General features: G+C 37.2%; 3 protein-coding genes across 3 annotated transcripts in view; all 3 read right to left on the bottom strand.

Moving 5' to 3' along the window:
- Positions 1-4,322, bottom strand: part of LOC118897004 — a 49,217-nt gene extending 44,895 nt beyond the window's left edge. Inside the window, exons 1-3 of the mRNA XM_036855701.1 lie at positions 3,047-4,322; positions 2,523-2,612; positions 185-389 (exon numbers count right to left, since the gene is read on the bottom strand). Coding sequence (XP_036711596.1) covers positions 185-389; positions 2,523-2,612; positions 3,047-3,970 — 1,219 coding nt within the window. The 5' untranslated portion in view covers positions 3,971-4,322. The remainder of the gene's footprint in view (positions 1-184; positions 390-2,522; positions 2,613-3,046) is intronic.
- A 5-nt stretch (positions 4,323-4,327) lies between these two features.
- Positions 4,328-20,833, bottom strand: EQTN (equatorin; the record flags this gene model as incomplete). The annotated part of the gene is given in 8 exon segments (XM_036854139.1): positions 4,328-4,370; positions 7,012-7,239; positions 8,815-8,982; positions 9,461-9,614; positions 12,730-12,789; positions 14,056-14,106; positions 17,471-17,557; positions 20,722-20,833. Coding segments are annotated over 7 exon segments (663 nt in total), but the record flags the coding sequence as incomplete, so codon positions are not given.
- MOB3B (MOB kinase activator 3B) overlaps positions 20,773-22,309 on the bottom strand; it is a 241,175-nt gene continuing 239,638 nt past the window's right edge. The window contains exon 4 of the mRNA XM_036855706.1: positions 20,773-20,847. Coding sequence (XP_036711601.1) covers positions 20,836-20,847 — 12 coding nt within the window. The 3' untranslated portion in view covers positions 20,773-20,835. The remainder of the gene's footprint in view (positions 20,848-22,309) is intronic.

Here is a 22,309-nt window from a genome sequence, read left to right as displayed (position 1 = left end):
ACCGTTTATTGCCTAGCATATAGAGATGATTTAGATATGCTAATCGTATTATTTCATGTAAAGCTCTAGGTGATTGACTTAACTATAATTGGGAATATATGGACTTCATAAGAAACATTTTTAAAATAAGGTAAAACCCCATTTATTAAATAAGTGACTAAAAAAAAAGAAGTTTTTCTCATACCTCCTGAGGCTTTCCTTTGGGTCTGAGAGGCTGGACATGCAAATGTATTTTTTTTCTGTTCTGAAGTGGCAGCAACAAAAGCCTGCCCACCCTTAATGGCAGCCATTATCTGCACTGCCTGTTGCTGGGCCTGAAGGATTCCAGTGTGACTAATTAATGGGACTGGTCCCCTGAATGGGCTAGTGATCTCTTTACTGGTTGGAACCTATAGAGCATCAACATAAAACAAAAAAATCCTGATTTTAAAAATGGATAAGATGGATAATTTCACTTTCCTTTTGCACAAAAGCTCTTTGGAATTGACTACATTCACAATACTACATGTAGTCCAATACACACATAATTGGAATATTCCCAGAAATAAACTGAAATAATAAAACTGAACAACTATTTAAGCATATAATTTAAGACATTTTTTTCTTGAAATAAGAAAGAAAATTAAATCTTATAAGAAAATGACATTTGTATGCAGTAGAAGTGGTAATAAGACATATCCTACTGAAGTTATTGAAATTCAAAGTTAAGAATCCATTAGGTAACCTGGCAGACATATCAGGTGACCCATACAGGGAGAAGTAGCAGGCTAGCATCAGACTTCTCCACAGCAGTGCTCATTATGAGAAAAGAAGGGAACATACGAAAAAATGTTCAGCTTCACTAGTAACCAAGAAATGTAATATAAAATAAGGAAATAAAATTTCACTCAGATTTACAGGTTTAAAAAATGATAATACCCATTTTTTGTAAGGTTGTGGGAAGGGAACCCTGGAACACTGTAGGAACTAAATTGTCACAACCCTTCTAGAAGGCAAATTTGGTAACATATTTTTAAAATCAGAAAAATCTTTATCTTCTTTTGTCCAGTTACTTCTATTGTGAGAATGTATTTTTAAAAAATGGCTGATGAAACGACAATCATTTAAATATAAGAATTTGGGGGGGAGTTATATAGCACAGTAATGTGAAAACTAAACACCACACCACTTGCAATTAAAGAGAAACAGTTTAGCCTCCTAAAAACTTTTTTCATAAGAGAGAAGGGGAGAGAACTAGTTTAGTAAATACCTATAATATCTGACCCAGGATGTGCAGATATTCACTATCTCCATTTCACGGATATGGAAAATTAAACAGAGAAATTAATAATTTGCTCAAGGACATTCAACTATTCTGTTAAGAACTGGAATTCAGGGTCTTATTTGCGACTTGGAAGCATAAAGTCTTTTTATGCCATGCAGAAGATTCTGCTGTCAGTATGTACCAAGTAAAAATAATACAGAGACTAGAGCAGAGAAATAAAGTTTGTGTTAAACAGCACTTTTAACACAAAAGTGTTAAGGAATAATACGTGCTGCAGTGTTTGTACAGTTTCTTACATGTCATAAAAAAAATTCAGCATTATAATATAAATTTACAAGAGGTTTAAATTGCTTTGAAAAACTACAGTCCAATTCCCCTTACTCACGCTAGTTAAATTCTATACAGTCCGCAAACAATGAATTAGCAAATACTGAAGCATTGCTCCCTAGGTGCAGGTGAGTATCTGGTCACAGCAGTTTTCATCAACCAATGAATAAATAATCTTGTTATATGCGTGTTTCTGTTTAAAGATACTTCATTTAGTATATACTGCTGATTCATCAACATTGAATTTGTGGTCAACAGCACTAATAACTCGTGCCTGAACAAAGTTGTTTAACACACATTTTCTCTGTAAGGCACAGCGCAGCCTTCTTGCACCAAGGAACACTAGACAGCATATACTTGGGGACCATTTTAAATAACAAAATCACCAACAAAACACACAAAAATGCAGAAAACATGGCACCAGACAGACTCAGGTAAGGACCTTGGTTAACAGTATGACAGAAGGCAGTGTTCCCTTGTTCAACCTTAGTTGGGAACGTGCATGTCAGGCTATTCAATTCAATTTTTTTTTTTTTTTTTTTTGCCACTGCGCCTGTGTACAGAGGACCACAAAGCATGAGTCTTGATTTTAAAGTTACAAATTAATTTTACTGAAGAGGCAATTTGCAAATACAGAATCTGAAAATAATAAGGATTGACCATATTAATTTATAGTTAAAAGGTTATACAAAAACAACATACCTCTTTTAATGAAAACGTTAGATAACGGGGAGAAAAATGAAGGTTCAGAAAATGCTTACAAGTAGGCAATAAATTTATTGACTGCCCACTTGTGCCCCCTAGTGGATAATAGGATAACAAGTACTGCAATACACTTAAAGCTTGAAATGACAAGGTAGGTACTTCATAAACTGCTGAGAGAGACAGGGAGGGTGGGAAGTGGGAGAGAAAGAGAAACAAAATGACTCACATCAAACTTGGCAGTGTGTGCAATTCTCCTTTTTGGTCCAGAAATGTTTTGGTAATATTGCATATCTAATTCCATTTGCTTTCCTGAAGGCTAATGGGAAAAAGATAAGACTTATCCAATTTCAGTGTAGTAAAAGCAAACTTATGTTTCCTGAGCCACAGGAATCCACAGGAATCCAAGCTACAAAGTACTAGGCAAATTATTAAAAAATAATTCAGAAAAAATAATTTAATTTGGATAATCTGACATGCATAGGTTCCTATAAAAGATACCTCTAATTTGGGAAATCAACTATAAGTTACTGTACATAATATCAGGGTCTCTGGAAAATGTCAGGTCTGCAAGACATGATGGCTGGCCAATTACCAAGGTTTTGCCTTATTTTAATACATTATTAATCATAAGTATTAGAAATACATATAATAGATGTTATATATATTCTATAGAGTTTAGAATATAGAGAATATATATTTAAGGGAAACTCCTTTAGATTTAGGAAAAGGATTTTTTAAAAAGTGACCAACCTGCTTAGCAGTCTCTCCCTTATGAGCTTTGCTTCGCGTGAACTTATTGAAAATTCGAAGACATTCCTTCACAGTGTCATCAGAGTCAGAGGGAGTGTCATCTTCAGTACATTCCTTATCAAAATCAAATTCATCTAATCTGTTGTCTTCAAAAGTAGTGAAGTCTTGACTGTCGTCTTGTACTCTCAGAACTTTGTCTTTCACATGATCGTCTGAATAAGAGAACTGGAGTTGGCTTGGTGAATATCGCCATTCAGTTTCTTCTTTTTGAGTATCATCAATTGTTTTTACATGTCTTCTGCTCTTTGGGTAACTTTCATTATGACTTTCCTTCTGTATTTCTTTGTCACTGAGAGGTGCACAAGTTATACTTTCTCCTGAAATACAGACATGCTTTTCCTCACCATCGAAGCTTTCCATCTTAGAAATGTGGTTTTTAACACCACACAAGTTTATGTTAGTTTTAGTATCTAGTGAGGTTTTCATGTGTGATTTTGGTGGTTCTAACTTGCTACTTTCATCATCTGTTTGTGTGGTTAGTTGGGTTTCATCTATCTTTTCCTCTTCTATACCACTGATCTGAAGATTTCTGTCCTCCGGGGGCAATACTTGTATCTTTTCATCCATATTCTGATATTTAAAGCCTCTAAATGGTTTAGATTTCTTAGAAGTAGGAATGATTGGAGGTACATCCATTACAAGGTCATCTTCATCAGAATCTTGAAGATTTATTTTAATTCGTATTGGTGAAACATAAGGTCTTTGGCTCTCCAGGGACTTGTGGCAATTTCCACCCACAGATTTTTTCCAGAAGTGCTGCCTGTCAGTCTCACCCTGCTTTGCTTTAGATGCCCCAAGCAGCCCTGCAGAATAATTGAGCAAGGGATCATATTCAAGGTCAGTTGCTGGACATCTGTGGTCCATCACGTACTTTCTAGGCTGACTCTCTTTGCTCTTTGACGGTTCATTCCACTGTTCTTTTGGGAGCAGGCTATTTTCAGGAAAACCTTGTCTCACATTTGTGTCGCTCAAGGAGGCCACGGGGCTTTGCGATAGCTCTTCAAGCGCTAAAGTAAACCTGGAGAGCCTCTTCCGCTTTTCTGCAACCTCAGCCTTGACTGACTCGATTTCTTTGTTGATTCTTTCCAATTCTTCCGTAGTCGTGCCTAGTGTTGTTAATGGAAGATGAGTTTATCTTTAAACATCACTTAAGATGAAATGTGGACTCCAGAATATCCTGGACAATGAGTTTCCTATCACAAGGACATTAACTTTTCCAAACCCAGCCTTAGACGCAGGGAATTGTTGACTAACAGGTCAGTTCCTGGAATGAGAATGTCAATGGCTATCACTGATTAAGTCTTTCAAATGTGTAGCTCATTCCCATGACTGATTAAAGTACATTCGTGTCTTATTACTAGAGTAACTATACATCTGTGGGATAGGCCACGTGTATACATATTAAACTGTGTCAGACATGACACGGTTTGGATATACACTATTCACCTTATTATTTACCAAGCAGTGACAATTTGGTAATAGTTCAAATAGTCGAATGCCTCTTACACAGAACTGTACATAGTCTCACACACCAATACATCTCCTCTGTCATAAGAAAGTTTTTTTAAAACATTAGTCTTTTCTTAATTTAGTGGTTCTTGACAGTCTCACTAAGGTCCCTGATAGTCTACAGAATGTCTCAAACACCAAATTAAGCAAAACACACCCTTCCACAAGCAACCATTAAAAAAACCTTAAAAAAAAATCAAAAAAATAAAACTCCAGACCTGTTGGATCCACACTCCTGAGGAAACCCAGGACAGCAACAAGAGGTCAGGCTGGCAGTCATGGCTCTTCACAATACCTGGCAGCTCCTTCCTGACTTTTTACTAAGGAAATCCCCACCTCTTCCCTCTTTCCAAGATATACTTTCCTCTGTCAATTATGGGATAATTTACATACTTCTCTCTTCTCCCAAACAAGAAATTTCAGATATGAGATGTCATCCAAATTATACTCGTTAAAACTCTGAATTTATTTTAGATAACCTACATGTTTTGATAACACACATGTGCTTCCTCTTTACACAATGAGCTTTCTCCTGGCTCACTAGCTTTTCAATTTATCATTTGTTTTCTATTAAGAAATCAACTCTATTGAAATCCAAAACAACGTGTGTAACACAGGTGTAGGACATTTTGAGGGAGAAGGAAAAAAGGCGAAGAGCAGGCACAAGAATGAGAACTACCCTATGTTCCAAACATAAACAAATGGATCTAATTTCTTTTAAAATAAACTTGGAAAGGGGAGTAAACTCTGGGTAACCAGCTAGAACTGCATTTTGGCATAAGCTGGGTTTTATCTGGTTGCCATGATTCAGGAAAGGCTATTTAAGCAGTGCGTTGGGATGCTATTGAAAAAACAAAACAAACAAACCAAAAACTGTACTTTCCCTCCATGTCATAAGTTTAAAATTTTTTTGCTCCATCAGAGGCTAGATTTGGAGGGCAAACTTTGAAGTCTGAGGCACACTTATAACCTTCGCTCAGGCTACAGGTGACTGGAAACAGCTCCTTCTGATTTGTAAATCCTCTTCGCCGCAGCTGGGGTCCCACCCCACCCATCATCTTTCCCCAGAGCACAGAAAGCTCCTTAGAGTAATTCCATACTGGGGATGGGTGACAGGAAGCGAGGATAATACCACACAAGACCACGCACGTGCATCTTACTGCGCAAACCTTTCTAGGATCCCGCGTTCCCAGGAGCTGGCATCACCGGTCCGCACACGCCGGTCCACAGCACGCTCCTCCCCCTGCCTCCTTGGCCACGTGACTTTGGCCCCGCCCCGCTCCCCCCCCCTCCGGAGCCTTGGGGGCGGGGTGGCTACCCACGTAGAGCCGGGCCTGGAAGCTGAGCTCCCTGTTACTGGGGCGGAGATTCTCTGCGGATGACCAGCCTAAGCCAACCATCTTCCCAAATGGCCCTGGGACGCCCCCTCTCCACGGTTTCAGGAACTGTATGACCACCCAAAAGGCTCTCGGAGAACGTCTTCAAACAGGATCTTGCATAGCACCCTCACTGCTTGGTATATGTCGAACACACTTGACGTGGGAGGGGCGAAGTAAGAGGGACTAAGGACTAGCCCTTAAGGCTCCTGAACCTGCGTGGGCGATGCTGGGAAGATTTACTCTTGGGAACTCTTAACAACTTGGTTCCTCGTTCGAAGGCAAGTGCTTGTTTTCCTCTTGCCCATAATAGCCACTCTATAGGATTTGCCCTTAAGCAGGTAGGTGGGAGTAAACAGCCCTTTTTGAGGGCTGGGGAAGAGACAGATTATGGGGATCAGAGAAAGGAAATGCAAGGGTGTTTCGGAATGGGGGGAAACAAGTTAAAAAGGAACTGGTTTTATTTTGTCCTTTAAGAGGAAACAAACACATCAGAGGTCCAGACAACCTGTTTAGGAAATCCAGGTTTAGTAATGGCATGGAGGGTCAGCAGAGGACAAATGAAAAGACACTCCCCCTCCCAACACACATACACACCAGCCTGGGCTCTATGACCCTCTCCTCACTTCTAGACTAGGGGAGGAGGTAGAAGAAGGTGAACTTCAGTAAGGACTACCTGACATTCTTCATGCCCCGCCCCCAATACCATGACTGCACTTTACAACGATACCTACAATGGTATCTGCAAGTTATGCCAACTGAAGATGAGAAACCAATTTAAAAATATATATATATAGTTAACATCTCTTTTGGCCATTTTAGGCATAGTAAAGCCACATTGAGTAACTTTCACAAGGTACAGTACGTTAGTACTGGAGACAAAAGCAACCCTTACACCTCTTTCCAATCAAGAAAATTTGTGGTCCCTTCCAAGGGTGGGTGGAGTAAAAAGGTGGGAACGGTTGGTAGCCAACCCCTCCCCAAGCCCACCTGACATTCTTCCCACAAGCCTCTTCTCACCCATGGCTTCAACATGGCTCCGCTGCACTCCGAGCACCTCCAAGCTGCTGCAACGAGCTGCCTCGCTCAGTTCCCACCACATTTCCCGGTGCCTGAAGTGGCAGCACAAACGCTGGCACCGACCCCCGGGGCTGTCAAAAGGGCATGGAAAATGGCAAAAGTAACCCGCGGAGGGCAGCATGGGCTACTGCTCAAGGTCACCTCCTCTGGCTCCGAAAATCGTGTGCACTGTTGGCAAAAGCAAGCAAAGCTTAACACACACCCTACTACCTCTTCTCCAGCCAGGGTACCGCCTTATATAGTCCGTTGCTACTCGAAGGCGGAGCTTCATAGCTTTCCCAGCCAATGGGGAGGTCGGGGCTGGCGTCAGGGGAGAAAATAACGAGGGAGGGAATGACCCAGAGAACAGATGGTAGGGCCGCGTCAGGTGAGTGTAGTGTATGTCTGTCCTCCATGGGGAAGAAGGTTCATAAAGACCTAACCTACAGGTAGGGAGAACAATTTCCCAAGAGCTGAAAGGACCCTTGGATTAAGGAATCTCCTGCCTTGTGGATGCCTACCTTGCCTCTAAACAACATCCTTTGACTTATTATAAGTTTGGCTATTAACCTTCATGGATCATGGAGAGAATCTCAGCTGTGAAGCACATCTAAACTTTGCCTCTCTCTAGCAGGTGATCTTAGGCAAGGTATCTGATTTACCCAAGTTCTCCTTTCTTGATCTGTAAAATAAACTTGCCTTTCATAGGGTAGTAGAATTCAGTGTGCTGTAATGTACCAAAGTGCCTAGCATAAAGTAGGTGAGAATTTAGGAGGACAAGTTCTTCCCCTTCCCATCATCAACACATATCCACAAAGGACCTGGTATATGTCCCTAAAATCCTTCCAGTTGAAACTGATTCCTAAAAAGGAAACAGTTCCCTATTCCATTGTTCTTCTTTGTAAACTGAAATACTCCTAGGATAGATAGGCTCATAAGTCACTGATAACTTCAGTTAGTCTTTGAGATGTTTGCTTTTCTTCCAATAGCACATACTGAGCCTGGGTGCCTGGGGGAAGAGAGAAGGAAGGGTCCTCCAGCTCTAAAAGATTCAGGGTCCGTGGATCCCCCTCTAGGAAATTACATGCTGGGATCCCTCCTTCCTTTCTTTTCTTCTGAAAAACAATGTTATCTCAAATGGTTATGGATACTTTAGAAGGTCCTAAATCTTACTGTCCTATGAGAGGACCCTGATAACTTGGAAACAATTGAAGAATGCTAAGAGTCTCTAGTGCTAGTTTTGTCTCTTGATACGGCACACCTGTTTTGCCAGTAAAACATGAACAGGTGTGTTGTTTTTTGCTTTGGTGGTGGGGAGGGGTGTAGTTAGTAGTGATTACCCTGAAAGTCCTCAAAATGCCCCCAAGTAAGGTAAAAAACTAAATGTTCTCATTTTAAAAAGAACTAGCCTCGAATGAATACTTTCCTTAAGTCACTTTCCAGGATCATTTTTACTTGATGAAGTTTTCCACACCTTAAGTTATTTCCTTCTATTTTTTTTCCGTTAAATAGTTTTTATAGCTGAGAGATTTTTTATTGATTATGCCCTCCTTTTAAAACACCAGAAAATTTGAAGGTCTCAGCAGAGTTTCCAAATCATAACATGAGTGTCACCAAGATATTTTTTATGACAAAAAAATTAAAGTTGTCTATTCATCAGTGGGTTCCTCTCTCTGTTCCTCACTCTGAATTAAGTCTGACTCATCATTCATGCCTGTCTCATCTGAGCCTGTGGAAACCATGTCCGTTGTCCTAGATTTTGACCTTGTGTCTGATTTCCTTAATTCTGAAGAAGTGGTGCCCCAAAATGTGCTGCTCTCAGCAATCTTAGAAAAAGATGTATCTGCTACGCCTTCTGATGGATGAAAGTAAGAACCAGTTGCCAGCTCTGGGTTGACAGAGTATTCACCACTCTGACAAGCTTTTTTATATCTGAAAAAAAAAAAACATACATCAAAAATTGTTTTTAATTGTGTACGTTTGCAGCTTGGCTTAGAAAAGCATCTTAAAGTGATATATGAATTCTGTCCAATGTATTAGCTATTTATTATAACACTATATAAATGAATGAAAAATGTTAGACCCTACACAGATGTGCTATTTAGAACAGAGTTCATAGCCCTTTTATTTCAAGGCTATTAAAAAAGAATGCATTTCTAGATTCTCTATATCCTTTCCAATTGACTAGGGTTGTTTCTATCTCTAGATGACTATTTAAAATATTGGGGAAAAGTTCAAGTAGGATATTCCCTGAGAGACAGCCCCATGATCCTTTCCAAATAGGGGAAATGGAGCCAAAATGAATACCTTATAAACTTGGGAGTCAAGTTTGCCTAGCACTCTACTAAAGAGAGGAGGGTGGGTGTTTCCTCTCATGTGTTTTAAAGACTCCAGAGGTCTGTAGACTTACTTCATTGTCTTCATTTTGTACAGCACGGCACTACAGATTGCCAAGAGGATGACAAAAAGGAAGAGGGTCATCAACAAGATGCCCAGCATTAACTTTAATTTGGCTTCCTGTAGTTCTGCCAGGCTGTCTTCATCTGTAGCATTCAGATCAGAGTCTGAGAGGAAAGAAAGAAAATGCAATGGGAAAGAGTGACTCTGTTCAGCACGTTTTCCTGGAGGAATAAGGATCACAAAGCAACTGAAGAGAAGCCTTCACCACCCGGAGTCTTCACCAAGTTCTCCTTGCTACCCTCATGCAATGCAAAGGAGAAGGCTATAGACCACTCCCTATGGCCAAGTACTCTTAACTTTTTTACCTTTCCCCTTCACAGCAATGTTGGGGGAGCTGTCCTTTGCTCCATTTTCCAGGATCACAGAAGTTTATGGATTTGCCCTTGGTACATAACTAGTAAGTGGCAAAATTTTGTATCAAACCCAGGTTACCAGATGTTAAAATATGTATCAGACTTCCTCCCTGAATAATAAAAAAAAATCAATTCAAGACTCTGAAGAGATTACTATTAAAAATGTGATGAAATTACACACAAGGGATTAGTCCTTCAAGAGAGAAAGATGCAATTCTACTGTTGGGACATGCATTGACTTTCTTTTAAGCTAAAAGGATGATGTACTACAATGCTTTCTCCACAAGTCTTAAGAACTGAATTTGCGGGCTTCCCTGGTGGTGCAGTGGTTAAGAATCTGCCTGCCAATGCAGGGGACATGGGTTCGGGCCCTGGTCCTGGAAGATCCCACATGCCATGGAGCAACTAAGCCTGTGCACCACAACTACTGAGCCTGAGCTCTAGAGTCCACGAGCCACAACTACTGAGCCTGCCTGCCACAGCTACTGAAGCCCACACGCCTAGAGCCCGTGCTCCACAACAGAAGCCACCGCAATGAGAAGCCAGCACACCACAATGAAGAGTAACCCCCGCTCACCGCAACTAGAGAAAGCCCGCGCGCAGCAACGAAGACCCAACACAGCCAAAAATAAATAAATTTATATAAAAAAAGAACTGAATATGCCATTTTATTACTGTGATCAAATCTAGTGTACTTGATGTTAAAGAAATGGAAATTTAGTTAACTTTCTAAAATACATTATATAATAAAAATCATGTCTGGATCCAGAAACATCAAAAATCTTTTTACTGAAGTAATGAAAATATATCTATACTGCCAAATTTTATATCTTCCTGAATATATGTCTGACTTAGTAGGCATTTAATGGTGACTTTAAATAACCATGTTGCTATTTCTCCCCTTTCCCCCAACCTCCTCCCACCCAAAAGTTCCAAGGGTTTTCATGATTTTCTAGGTAATGATATTTTGGTAATAAGCAATGACAAGCTCCCATGTCTAACTCTCTGATATTTAAAAAACTTGTAATTGTCCAAGTGCAATCCTAGGCCAAGGGGAGTGAAATGTGCACAGTTGTCAATGACTGACATCTTGACTTTGAGACAGATTATTTTGGGAATAAACAAATTATGTTAAAATAGACTGTGCTCCTGAATTGATTTGCTACTCCTTAAAAGGGTGTTTGTAAATAGGTGTGCTTATAGTACATTTTGTTTATCAAGGTGGTGGTCAAAACTAGAGAAGGGTTTGAAATTCCTAACCACTGGAAATTATAGAAAAGCTAATTATAAGTTTGGACAGCTTTTTTTTTTCTCTAAGCCTCAGTTTCCTCACCTGTAAAATGGAGATAATACCAACTTTCATGGAGCTGCTGTGAGTGCTGACATAATAATGTATGTATAGTGTAGTATGTGCTCAATATGTAACAGAAAATCAGTGATGCTCATTTTAATTACTTGAAAAGACAAAATATTTCTAAAGCATTTGTCATTACTGTATATCACTTTTCTAAACAAAGAAGACTGATTCTGTTTTCTTGACGCACTGAAAGGCAGGTGGCTGTACTTGTCAAATAATCCAGTATAGAATTGAGGTGACAGGCCTTAGATGTATTATCAGATGCTATTTCTTTTTCAATGTCTTTTTGTAGGACAGAGGTTTGGGGGAAATTAATATATTGCCTCGTTATGAAATTTTCCATCAAGTCAGGAGTTCTTTTACTCATATGAATAAAATTAATCCATTAATGAAAAACTACATTCAGTAGCAGGAATTCTTTCATTCCTTGCTGGTGGGAATACAAAATGGTATAGCCACTTTGGAAGACAGTTTGGTAGTTTCTTACAAATCTAAACATAGTCTTACCACATGATTCAGCAATCACGATCCTTGGTATTTACCCGAATGAGTTGAAAACTTATGACTACACAAAAACCTACACGTGAATGTTTCTAGCAGCTTTATTCATTATTGCCAAAATTTGGAAACAGTCAAGATGTCCTTCAATAGGTGAATGGATAAACAAACTGGTACATCCATACGATGGAATATTATTCAGTGATGAAAACAAGTGAACCATCAAGGCACAAAAAGACATGGAGGAATCTTAAATGCATATTAGTAAGCAAAAGAAGCCAATCTGAAAAGGATACATACTGTATGTTTCCAATGATTTGACCTTCTGGAAAAGGCAAAACTATAGAGACAGTGAAAAGATCAGTAGTTGCCAAGGGTTGGGGAAGGGAGGGATGGCTAGGTAGATCATAGGGGATTTTTAGGTCAATGAAGCTACTCGGTATGATTGTAATGGTGGACACAAGACATTATGCCTTTGTCAAAATCCTGTAGAATTGTACAACACAAAGAATGGACCCTAATGTAAACTATGAAGTTTAGTTAATAGCAATGTATCAATATTGGCTCATAAATTGTAAAAAAAAATGCACCACACCAATGGAAGATATTAATAACAGGGGAAACTGAGCAGGGGGAATATATGAGAACTCTGTACTTTCTACTCAATTTTTCTATAAGCCTAAAACTGCTCTAAAAAAGTCTGTCAATTTAAAACAACTGCATCCTAAATATTGTTCACTTGCCTACTCCTCCATTTGGTTTACTGTTTCAGGAATATAAGTTACAAAACAGGGAGATGGAAATAGTCATCTGCAATGTGGTCACTGAAGAACACTGTTTAGGAACCATAACTTTCCTAAAACTGTAAATGTCCTCTCTGGTATGATGTCGGCCACCATGCTACCTTCTTACATATTCTATACCTTACTGAGGAAAACAGTATCACCGTGTAGACACTAAAATGTGTGAAAGTATTTATGTATCCCTTTAATTGAAGTATTTTGTCCTTACTTGGAATTGGGTGAAAAAATTGATCTCGTTGGTTGTCCTCACTGGTGGTTGCATTTATAGCTGTTAAAACAATAAATTGGTGTTACGGTAAACAAAATTCACTTACTAAAATTATTGTGTGTGTATATGTGTGTGTGTATACAGTTTATTCTCATTGTTCATGGTAGTCATGGTAGTTAAGCTATGTGAGCACTGAATTAGTAAATACTGAACCATCATTGTTCCTAAGGGAAATACAGGGTTAGGTTCCTGTGAGCCTCTGGTCACTACATTTTCATCAACCAATCAATATCTAACCTTGTTTTATGTGTGTGTTTCTGTTTAGAGACACTTTATTTAGTATATACTGCTGATTCATTAACATTGAGCTCACAATCAACAGCATTATAACTCACACCTACATGAAGCTTATATAATACACACATTTTTCTCCTAAGGTACATCACAGCCTTCTTGTGTTTAGGAACATTAAACAGCATTGTACTACTATACTTGGGGGGCATTTAAAATAGCAACATCGCCAACGGAAAGCACAAAAATGCGAAACATCTAGCACTAAGTAGACCACAAAAAAAGGAACTTGTTTAAAGCATGAGAGCTGAAAAAAGAAGTCCTTTGTTCTACCTCAGCTGGGAACAAGAGCATCAGGCAATTAAATTTTTTTTGCTACTCTGTGTGTGTCCACAAATGACTGTGAAAGTTCTGCAAGTGGAGGGTTCCAAATAAATTTTAGATACAGGTAAATTCACAAATACAGAATCTGCAAGTTAGGATCCATTGAATATGGTATGTGTTTCACATTTATAACACATGCATATATGTGTGTGATACATGAATTATATTTATACATGTATGCATATATAGATGATATGCATGTTACATTTATACATGCATACATACAAATGCTATGCATGTTACATTTATACATGCATGATTGTACATTTATGATTTATATATTACTTTTATGCATGCATATATTTTGATATATACTTTGCATTCATTCATGCCTCTCCATGTGCATACTGCTCCAAATACAAAGAGGGATTATATTGAGCAAGAGCCTTATTTAACATTTTTAATCATAAATTAAATGACTAGATTGCAACATTTGTAGGAAAATAAGAGTTTTGGGGAGAGAATCAGAAAATGTGTGACACTGATCAGCTTTCTGGGTTTGTTTTGCATTTGCTATTACATGTGATGATGGCAGCAAAATGTTGACATTAATTCTTAGTATTAGAACAATTTACACTGATCTTGGCTTTCTTACAGAAGACTTTAGAAAACCAAAACATTTTCCCAGTTACCTAACTACTATGAGTTTACCTTTAGCTAACATTGTCCAAAATGCAGGCTCATTTGGACTCTGGGTTGGTTCTGTTTAAAAAACAAAATAGAACATGATAACAAAATAAGGTAATTTGGCTTCAGTAAATTTTTGATAGAACATTCATTCGTTTGTTACTTTTGTCATCTAAAAATTATACCTTGAGTTCCTATCATGTGCCAGACCCTGTGGTTGCCATTAAAGTTACAGAAATGAACAAGGTCTTATGCTCAAGGAACACACTCTCAATTTGGGAGGCAGACAAGAATCCTGTTAATTATGTTGCAGGGTAATGAGGGCTTTCATAGCAATGCACAGGTGGTATACACAGAGGGATCTAATTCAATTTCCAAAAGCCAGAAACACTTTGAGAGGGAGCCGATGCTCCCGTATAGGCTCAGAGGACTAGAAATTGTTTGCCAGACAAACTATGTAAGAGAGAGGTCATTCCACTGTGAACAAACTCAGGTGTCATAAGCAGGTTCGGTAAGCTCTGAGAGTTTCAGGTAGTCTGGAGTGGAGAATGTGGGTGAGGAATGTGACCAGAGATGAGACTGGCAAGTTCTTCAATGGTCAGATCATTTCAGACTTGAATGCCTGGTTAAGAACTTAGAATATGACCCCAAACCTAGTATAAAATTACTGAAGGTATTTAAGAAGGGGCCAACCAGGATGATCAGATTTCTATATTTAAATATATCAAGAAAGTGAATAATATTAGAGTAATCATATGAGAAACATACTTGGATTGCGTGAACTGGAGAACATAGGGTTTCATGTAATGACAGTCCACTGTCTTCAATTAGACCACTCCTCTTTCAAGACCTTAGAGGAGAGCCATCCTGGGTTGTTATGTTTTCACAAGTATTTTATAAGGAACAATATTCTTGTCAGAAAAAGTAAAATGATAATTTTGATTTTGTAAACTCTCACTCTGAACTTTCCCCCATTAATAATCTTAGGAAACACCAACAATTGACTCTAAGCAGAGGCAAGTTTATTTCTCAAGCATGTGATTGTTACATCATTATTTTAAAATTATATTAAAATGTATTAATTATATTTATATAAATGTATATTTATACACACATGATATTTTAGATAAATATATATTTAATATAAATATAAATGTAATACATTTTACTAAAATAAAGTTGTATTTTAAAAAGAGCTCACTTCCTATCACTTGTCAAGTAAATCTGAAAATTGAGTCTTAGATTTTTTTACCATTTAAAAGATTTTAGAGTGACTTTAAATTGTAGTAGTACAAATTCTTTAAGCATGTTATTACTTTATGAAATACTCAGATTAATGAAAGTTAAATTTTTAAATCATATAATAATATGTTCCAGGTCTGACTACAGTGTTGTAACTTTAATACTGTGAATAGTTTTTTCAATAGGTTCTTTACTTTCTTCTTCATTGCTGACTGTTTCAGGAGGTGGTAATGTCGTTGTTTCGTTGACGAGTTTATCTACGAAAAGGCATAATGGATTATCAGCATATAAAAATATTGACTCAACATTTATGATTAGGCATTTTTTTAAGCTAAAAAAGTAGAAGAAAATGAGACAAAAAATATTGAAACAAAAAAAAAACAAAGAGAATGATGTTGACATTTTCCTGAGATATCTTAAAGGAGGGGAAAGAAGAAGGCTTTGAAGAATGATGTTTGTGTGATAATGGGTTGCCTGAGGTGGGATTAATATGCCTATAATTTGCAAGAGTGAGGAAAAACTGGGAGCGTGGGGCCACAGGCTTCCTTTGACAGTACAGAAGATCTATTGGATGAGGGACATTGGCTTCACATGGCTCCCTGAACAAGCCTTGAAGTGATACTGTCACTTCAGGACAAGTTGGTTGCTGGTCAGGGTGGTGACATGAAAGAGTTGTAACATCAGTGTCCTTGCAAACTGGAAACACATGCATGTTAACTACTCAAAACAGAATTTTGGCCCTAAGGATTTGGGGCTACAAATCAAGGATTTTCAGGCCTGATTTAGTATATATCTCAGTCTACAATGTGTCCATCTGGAGGTATGTCAGCAAGAGTGTATTTGGGAACAATTGTGACTGAGGGACCATTGTTCTCCCCACGAAGTTGGCAATTTCAGTTAAATTGCTTCATACAGGAGTCAATAAAGTTCCATATGAAGTACAGGCAACCCCACTTCTAGGAAGATTTCTACTGAGCCTACAAACAGCACAGGTATCTTGTTGGCAAGGAAGGATGGAAAAAAGAATCCGTTACCAGAGTTGACACAGATTCAGGCAGGGCTGGAACAATTGGTAAGTAATCCTTTAACTCTGCTATGCCACCCTCAGACTTGATTTTGGAGAAAAATGTCTGGATTGTCTCACTACTGCCTTGCTCTCATCGTTTTAGGGACTAAAAGAATTGTTAGTCAAAATTTTTCTGGAGATTTCCATCTCCTTGGGGAGCTTGCTCCTCCAGAATGTCCCCGCCATGTCCACATGACTCCCTCTGTTAGGGCCCCTTTAAAAATGGCAAAAATTTCTTATCCCAATACAACTTTGACAATCCTTTGGGGACCTGAATTGTAGGAAGAGAAGTTAGGGTTTTGGAATCTCTTCCATGGGTCCTGTGGTCTTCAATAATCCGTTTCCTAAGGGAATTTGAGGTACCTGGTCTGTTTAAGAATTGGCTCTGTGTGTCTTATCCCAAACAGCTCAAGATGTTGTCTGCTGTGTGCAAGCAAAATTCCTATGAGAGGTTTGTCTAATTAATGTATACCCTTGAAATGTCCCTATCCATTTATGCCCCAAATTTTGGAATTGCTCAAAATATTTTGTTATTGTCAAGTAGCTTTATTAATAATTAGGCATTGCTGAGTCTGGCTTTTCCCAATATTGAATATTGTCATAGCCAGAAATATGCTCTCTTGCCTTATTTATTTTCATCCCCTTTTCCTTGTCTTCTTGTCTTTCATAGATATGAGCTATTGACACTTCAAGGTGAAAGATGTGGTATATGTACTTTAGAGACTTTTAATGGCCTCCAGAGTCACATGCTGGCAACAGTTTTATCTATCAATAGTTACACTTGGTGGAAAGATGCAAAAACAAAATTACATTTGAAGCTGAAAATACAAAGCAGAAAGAAGTAAAAATGTGGGTTCAAGAAAAAACAATTTTCTAGAGTCTTAAATTTAGTTATTTCATTTTTCTTTCCACACAAACCAAAAATATGAGGCTAAGAAATATAAGAACGTCCTTGCCTTCTGAATTTATCAGTGCAATGGCTATGGTGGAGTCTCCCTATTTTAGGAACTAAGACTCCCTTATGACATTAGCTCCACCAAGACCTTTTTCCTACCCAATACTCTGTAGTGCTATTTTGAAATCTTGCTTTAAGGGTTCTTCATATTTGCAATGGTGCCTTTCAGTACTTACAGTTTCTTAGAGAAAACTTCAGGTCAGTTGTTGCTCTCACAGATATTTCAGACTGTGTGCCATTTGGATTTTGCGTTGTAAACACATCTAAAAACATAAGATCAAAAGTTTTCAGCAGCTAGCTAAGTCACTTCTTATTCCTTTTACATTTTTCCTCACCAGATTTTTTTTTTCTTAAAACATATGCACTAACTAATTCCAAGAAAAGAATAATAAAGTATTTGAGACATTCTTCAGCTACAAAATAACAAGTGGGGCAAGGGTCAAAAATAAAATTCATGGGGAACAATGTCAAACTAGTATCCTTATGCTAACTGACCCTTTCTGAAAAGAAATTATTAAGGAAATTACAAAAAAACATATATAGGTGCATAATAGGTGCCAAAGGATTTGTAGACGTGTAATATTATCACTGTTTGTATTAACATTGTCAAATTTTAGCCAAGTAAGAAGCATTCACTTGCCCTTGAACCTTCTGTTAGACTGTAATAGTTCAGCTTAAAAAGCACATACTTCAATAACAGTCAAGATCTCCCCAATACATTCACATTTACATATGCACATAAAGAATCCTGCTCTTAAGAGCTGTCAGTGAGGCTGGTTGTAATTCAATACTAATGGACACACCCATCCAAACAGAGTCAAAGTAAATTGGATCAAGATGCCAGACTGAACATTCATATTCATGTCTCCTCTTTCCAAAATCTCATGAAATGACAGAAAATTTTACACACATGAATGTATATGTGTGTTTAGTATATAAATATATATATTCATTTCCCCAACACACACACACACACACACACACACACACACACACTGCCATTAATTTCGAAGAATTTCTGGGCTAGATCTATGGAGAAATAAAAGGAAAATACAGCTCAATATTCATGTTATGAGTTATGAAAGTATAAAAATGAACACCCTGTGGTATTTTTGTAGGGAAAGACAGATCAAAGAAACAATAAAAAGGTAGCAACTGACCAATTTCAAATGGAATTTAGATTATATTAAATGTGAGTTTCATATCAGTAGGGAACTAGTGTTAGACAACTGGCAATCCTCCTTGAAAAATGTAAAGTTTTATGCATATTTTATGCCATATACAAAAATAATTGGATTTAAGACCTAAGAGTTTTAACAAAAATATAAAATTATCCAAAAATTGGAAAATAATTTAAAATCTTGGATTGGATAAGGCCTACCTAAATAAAATACAAAATGAAGAAGAAATTAATCAAGAATTGATCTCATAAAATTTAAAATTTTCTCTGTGATTAAGATACCTATATAAGTTTAAAGATAAGCAACAGCTTGGGAGAAAATACCTGTTACTTTTACCATAGAGAAAAGATTAATATACTAAATATAAAAAGAACCCCTACAAACAAATGAAAATACAACCTAATAGAAAAATGGGCCAAGGATATGAACAGGTAAATCACAGAAGTAGAAATAAAAATGCCCAATAAATACAGAGAAAAATTCTCAGCTTCACAAGTAATCAGAGTGCAAATTAAAACAGTAACGAAAAATTCTCACTTATTCACAAAATATGATTAACAATATTCATTGTATGTGATGTGATATTGTGGCACATTCTTGGGGGATGTAAATTGGTAAATAAGTTTTGGAGTACAATTTGTGGTATCTATCAATAGTTTAAAAGATTTATCCTTGATTCAAAAATTCCAGTATTAGGGATCTATCCAAAGAGAGATACACCCAAGTGTGCATGAGAAGAATGTACAAGGGAAAAAACTGCACATAATCTAATTCTTTAATAAGATAGTGGATAAATTATGGAACATATCATTTTATGGAATAGTATATATCCATTAAAAATAATGAGGTAGATGTGAAAAGAGCTCTGGAGTTGTTAAATGAAAAAAGCAAGTCATAATACAATCCTTTAGTATAATCCCATTTATGTTTTATATATATGTGTGTGTGTAAGAAAGATTTTTTTTCTTTAATCAAAGTAATCATCAGGCTCTTGATTTATTTACCCTCTGGTAATTCAAAATAGAGGTACATCCTGAAAAGGAAATAACTGCATCATTTTGTGTACAGTAGAGGCAGCCTGTGGTGAACAGACTGGACACCACTCCTGACTCTGCTTCTTCGTAGCTATGAAACCTGGCAATTGACCTTTCTGAGCATCAGGGATTTTTTTAACCTACAAAAGAGGACAGTGATTCATCAAAGAACATACAGAAATACAACTTACGTATTATAGTTTTCAAAGTACTTGAGTGTATGTATATGTGTATATCTTAATTGTATTTCTATTTTTTCTTTGATTAATATTATTAAAGATTCCAGGATAATTAGATTTAATCTCAATTATATCTAATTTTTAACAAGAGTTTCTTATGAATTTTTCACATTTTAGAATGGTGGACCTTGTAAGGACATGGAAAGAAAGCCCATGTGATGAATGGTGAATAAACTGAAGTTCAGTGGACCTTCCAAACATCTCAAAGTCATCTTGTTATGGGTTGAATTTTGTTTGCCCCAAAAAGCTATGTTGAAGTCTTAACCTTCAATACCTCAGAATGTGACCTAATTTGGAAGTTAAGTCTTTGAAGATTTAATTAGTTAAGACAAAGTCACATGCGAGTAGGTGGGTTCCTAATCCAAAACGGTGTCTTTATTGAGAAGAGGGAAATTTGGACATGGAAACACAGAAAGAACTTGTGAAGACATGCAGCGATTGGAATTCTGCTGTTACAAGCCAAGGAACTCCTGGGGCTACCAGAAGCTGAAAGATGCAAGGGAAGATAGTCTCCTAGAGGCTTTGGAGAGAGGCTGGCATGGCCAAAACTTTGATTTTGCATTTCTGGCTTCTGTGAGAACTGTGAGAGAATAAATTTCTTTTGCTTTGAGCCCCAGTTTGTGGTACTTGGTTTCAAGAAGCCCTAGAAAGCTGACACACACCTCCAAATAAATTTTGGTTAACTCACCATAAAATTAGGTCAATTTTTACTAATGTGAATAAATAACCATACTGTTATGATAAACCCTATGTTAATTATAGACAATTACCAAGAGAATCTTATTAAACTTCATAACACCTCATGGAAAAAGTTGTAGGAAATAAGGATTTCATCTCATACACTGAAACGTCTATACGGTAAGTTAAAATTTAAGTAGGAAATAAAAAGATTATAGGAGTTTTAGAGTTAAAATAAATCAAACCAGTCTAATCAGCTTTTGTATATGTATTGCTATTAACTTGAAAAGCTTACATTGTTTCGTATCTTTATAATAATTGCCAGTTTTCTCATTAGCAGGAGTATTCTCCTTATTTTCTTCTTCCACTTTATGCGGTTGTTCAGCCACAGGCTGCTCAGGTAAGGGCGTCATCTCAGGCCCTGAAAAAAAGTATGACCAGAGATCAGAAATATGTTGATTTCTTTGACTACTTTCTTTTTCTAACTGCATTTTTTCACAAAGGATTTGAGTCAGAGATTTAAAATCTAAGTTAGACCATATTTCCAACAATAAACTTTATATCATCCTCTAGGAAATTGCCACGGATTGTTGGAGAGGATGTGGAGAAAAGGGAACCCTCCTACACTGTTGGTGGGAATGTAAACTGGTGAAACCGCTATGGAGAACAGTATGGAGGTTCCTCAAAAAACTAAAACTAGAGTTGCCATATGATCCAGCAATCCCACTCCTGGGCATATACCAAGACAAAACTATAATTCAAAAAGATGAATGCACCCCTATGTTCACAGCAGCACTATTTACAATAGCCAAGACATGGAAACAACCTAAATGTCCACTGACATATGAATGGATAAAGAAGATGTGGTATATATACACAATGGAATATTACTCAGCCATAAAAAAGCATGAAATAATGCCATTTGCAGCAACATGGTTAGACCTAGAGATTATCATACTAAGTGAAGTAAGTCAGAGAAAGACAAGTATCATATGATATCACTTACATGTGGAATCTAAAATATGCCACAAATGAACATATCTACAAAACAGAAACAGACTCACAGACATAGAGAACAGACTGTGGTTGCCAAGGGGGTGGGGAGGGAAGGATTGGGAGTTTGGGATTACCAGATGCAAACTAGTGTATATAGGATGGATAAACAACAAGGTCCTACTGTATAGCACAGGGAACAATATTCAGTATCCTATGATAAACCATAATGGAAAAGAATATGTAAAAGAATATATATGTGTATAACTGAGTCACTTTGCTGTACAGCAGAAATTAACACCACATTGTAAATCAACTATACTTCAATAAAATTTTTTTAAAAATTGCCATGGACCAATTTTCTAGGATAATGGATCATGTTTCTTATCAGCTATTTCAATGAAAGTTTTAAATGCTCACCTTCATCGGTGGGATCTGTACCACTAATCTCTGGGTGAAAAACCCCACATAAAAAAATAAACAATATAAAATTCATTGGGAAAATGACGTGATTTATCCAGTGATCTGCTGTGTCTCAGAGTTTCCTTCCTGTTGCCCAGCAGGTCCTATAACTAGCAGGGACATTATGATGTCACTGCCAAATGGAGATCAGAATTCTGGGGAGGAATTTCCAAAAGCTTTGTGACTCAGTCTGATGTCTTTATCTTTGGTCCTACAATAGTTTTTAGGTGTTTTTTTTTTTTTTTTTTTAATAAACCACTATAAGATTTTCTTCGAAAATTAAGAGGTATGTTTTCATGAAGTAATGTAAATTATTGGTTCCTGGATTTTAAAGAACAATTAATATTGCTGATAGAAAGATGAGAACAGACCTTTTTGGTTTTCAAAGCATTTACAATACCATATGTTCTTTTGGATAACTACAAAGT

The sequence above is a fragment of the Balaenoptera musculus genome, chromosome 6 (assembly GCF_009873245.2).
Source record: "Balaenoptera musculus isolate JJ_BM4_2016_0621 chromosome 6, mBalMus1.pri.v3, whole genome shotgun sequence".
NCBI classification, from domain to species: Eukaryota; Metazoa; Chordata; class Mammalia; order Artiodactyla; family Balaenopteridae; genus Balaenoptera; species Balaenoptera musculus.
This window is presented reverse-complemented; position numbering and strand designations above follow the sequence as displayed.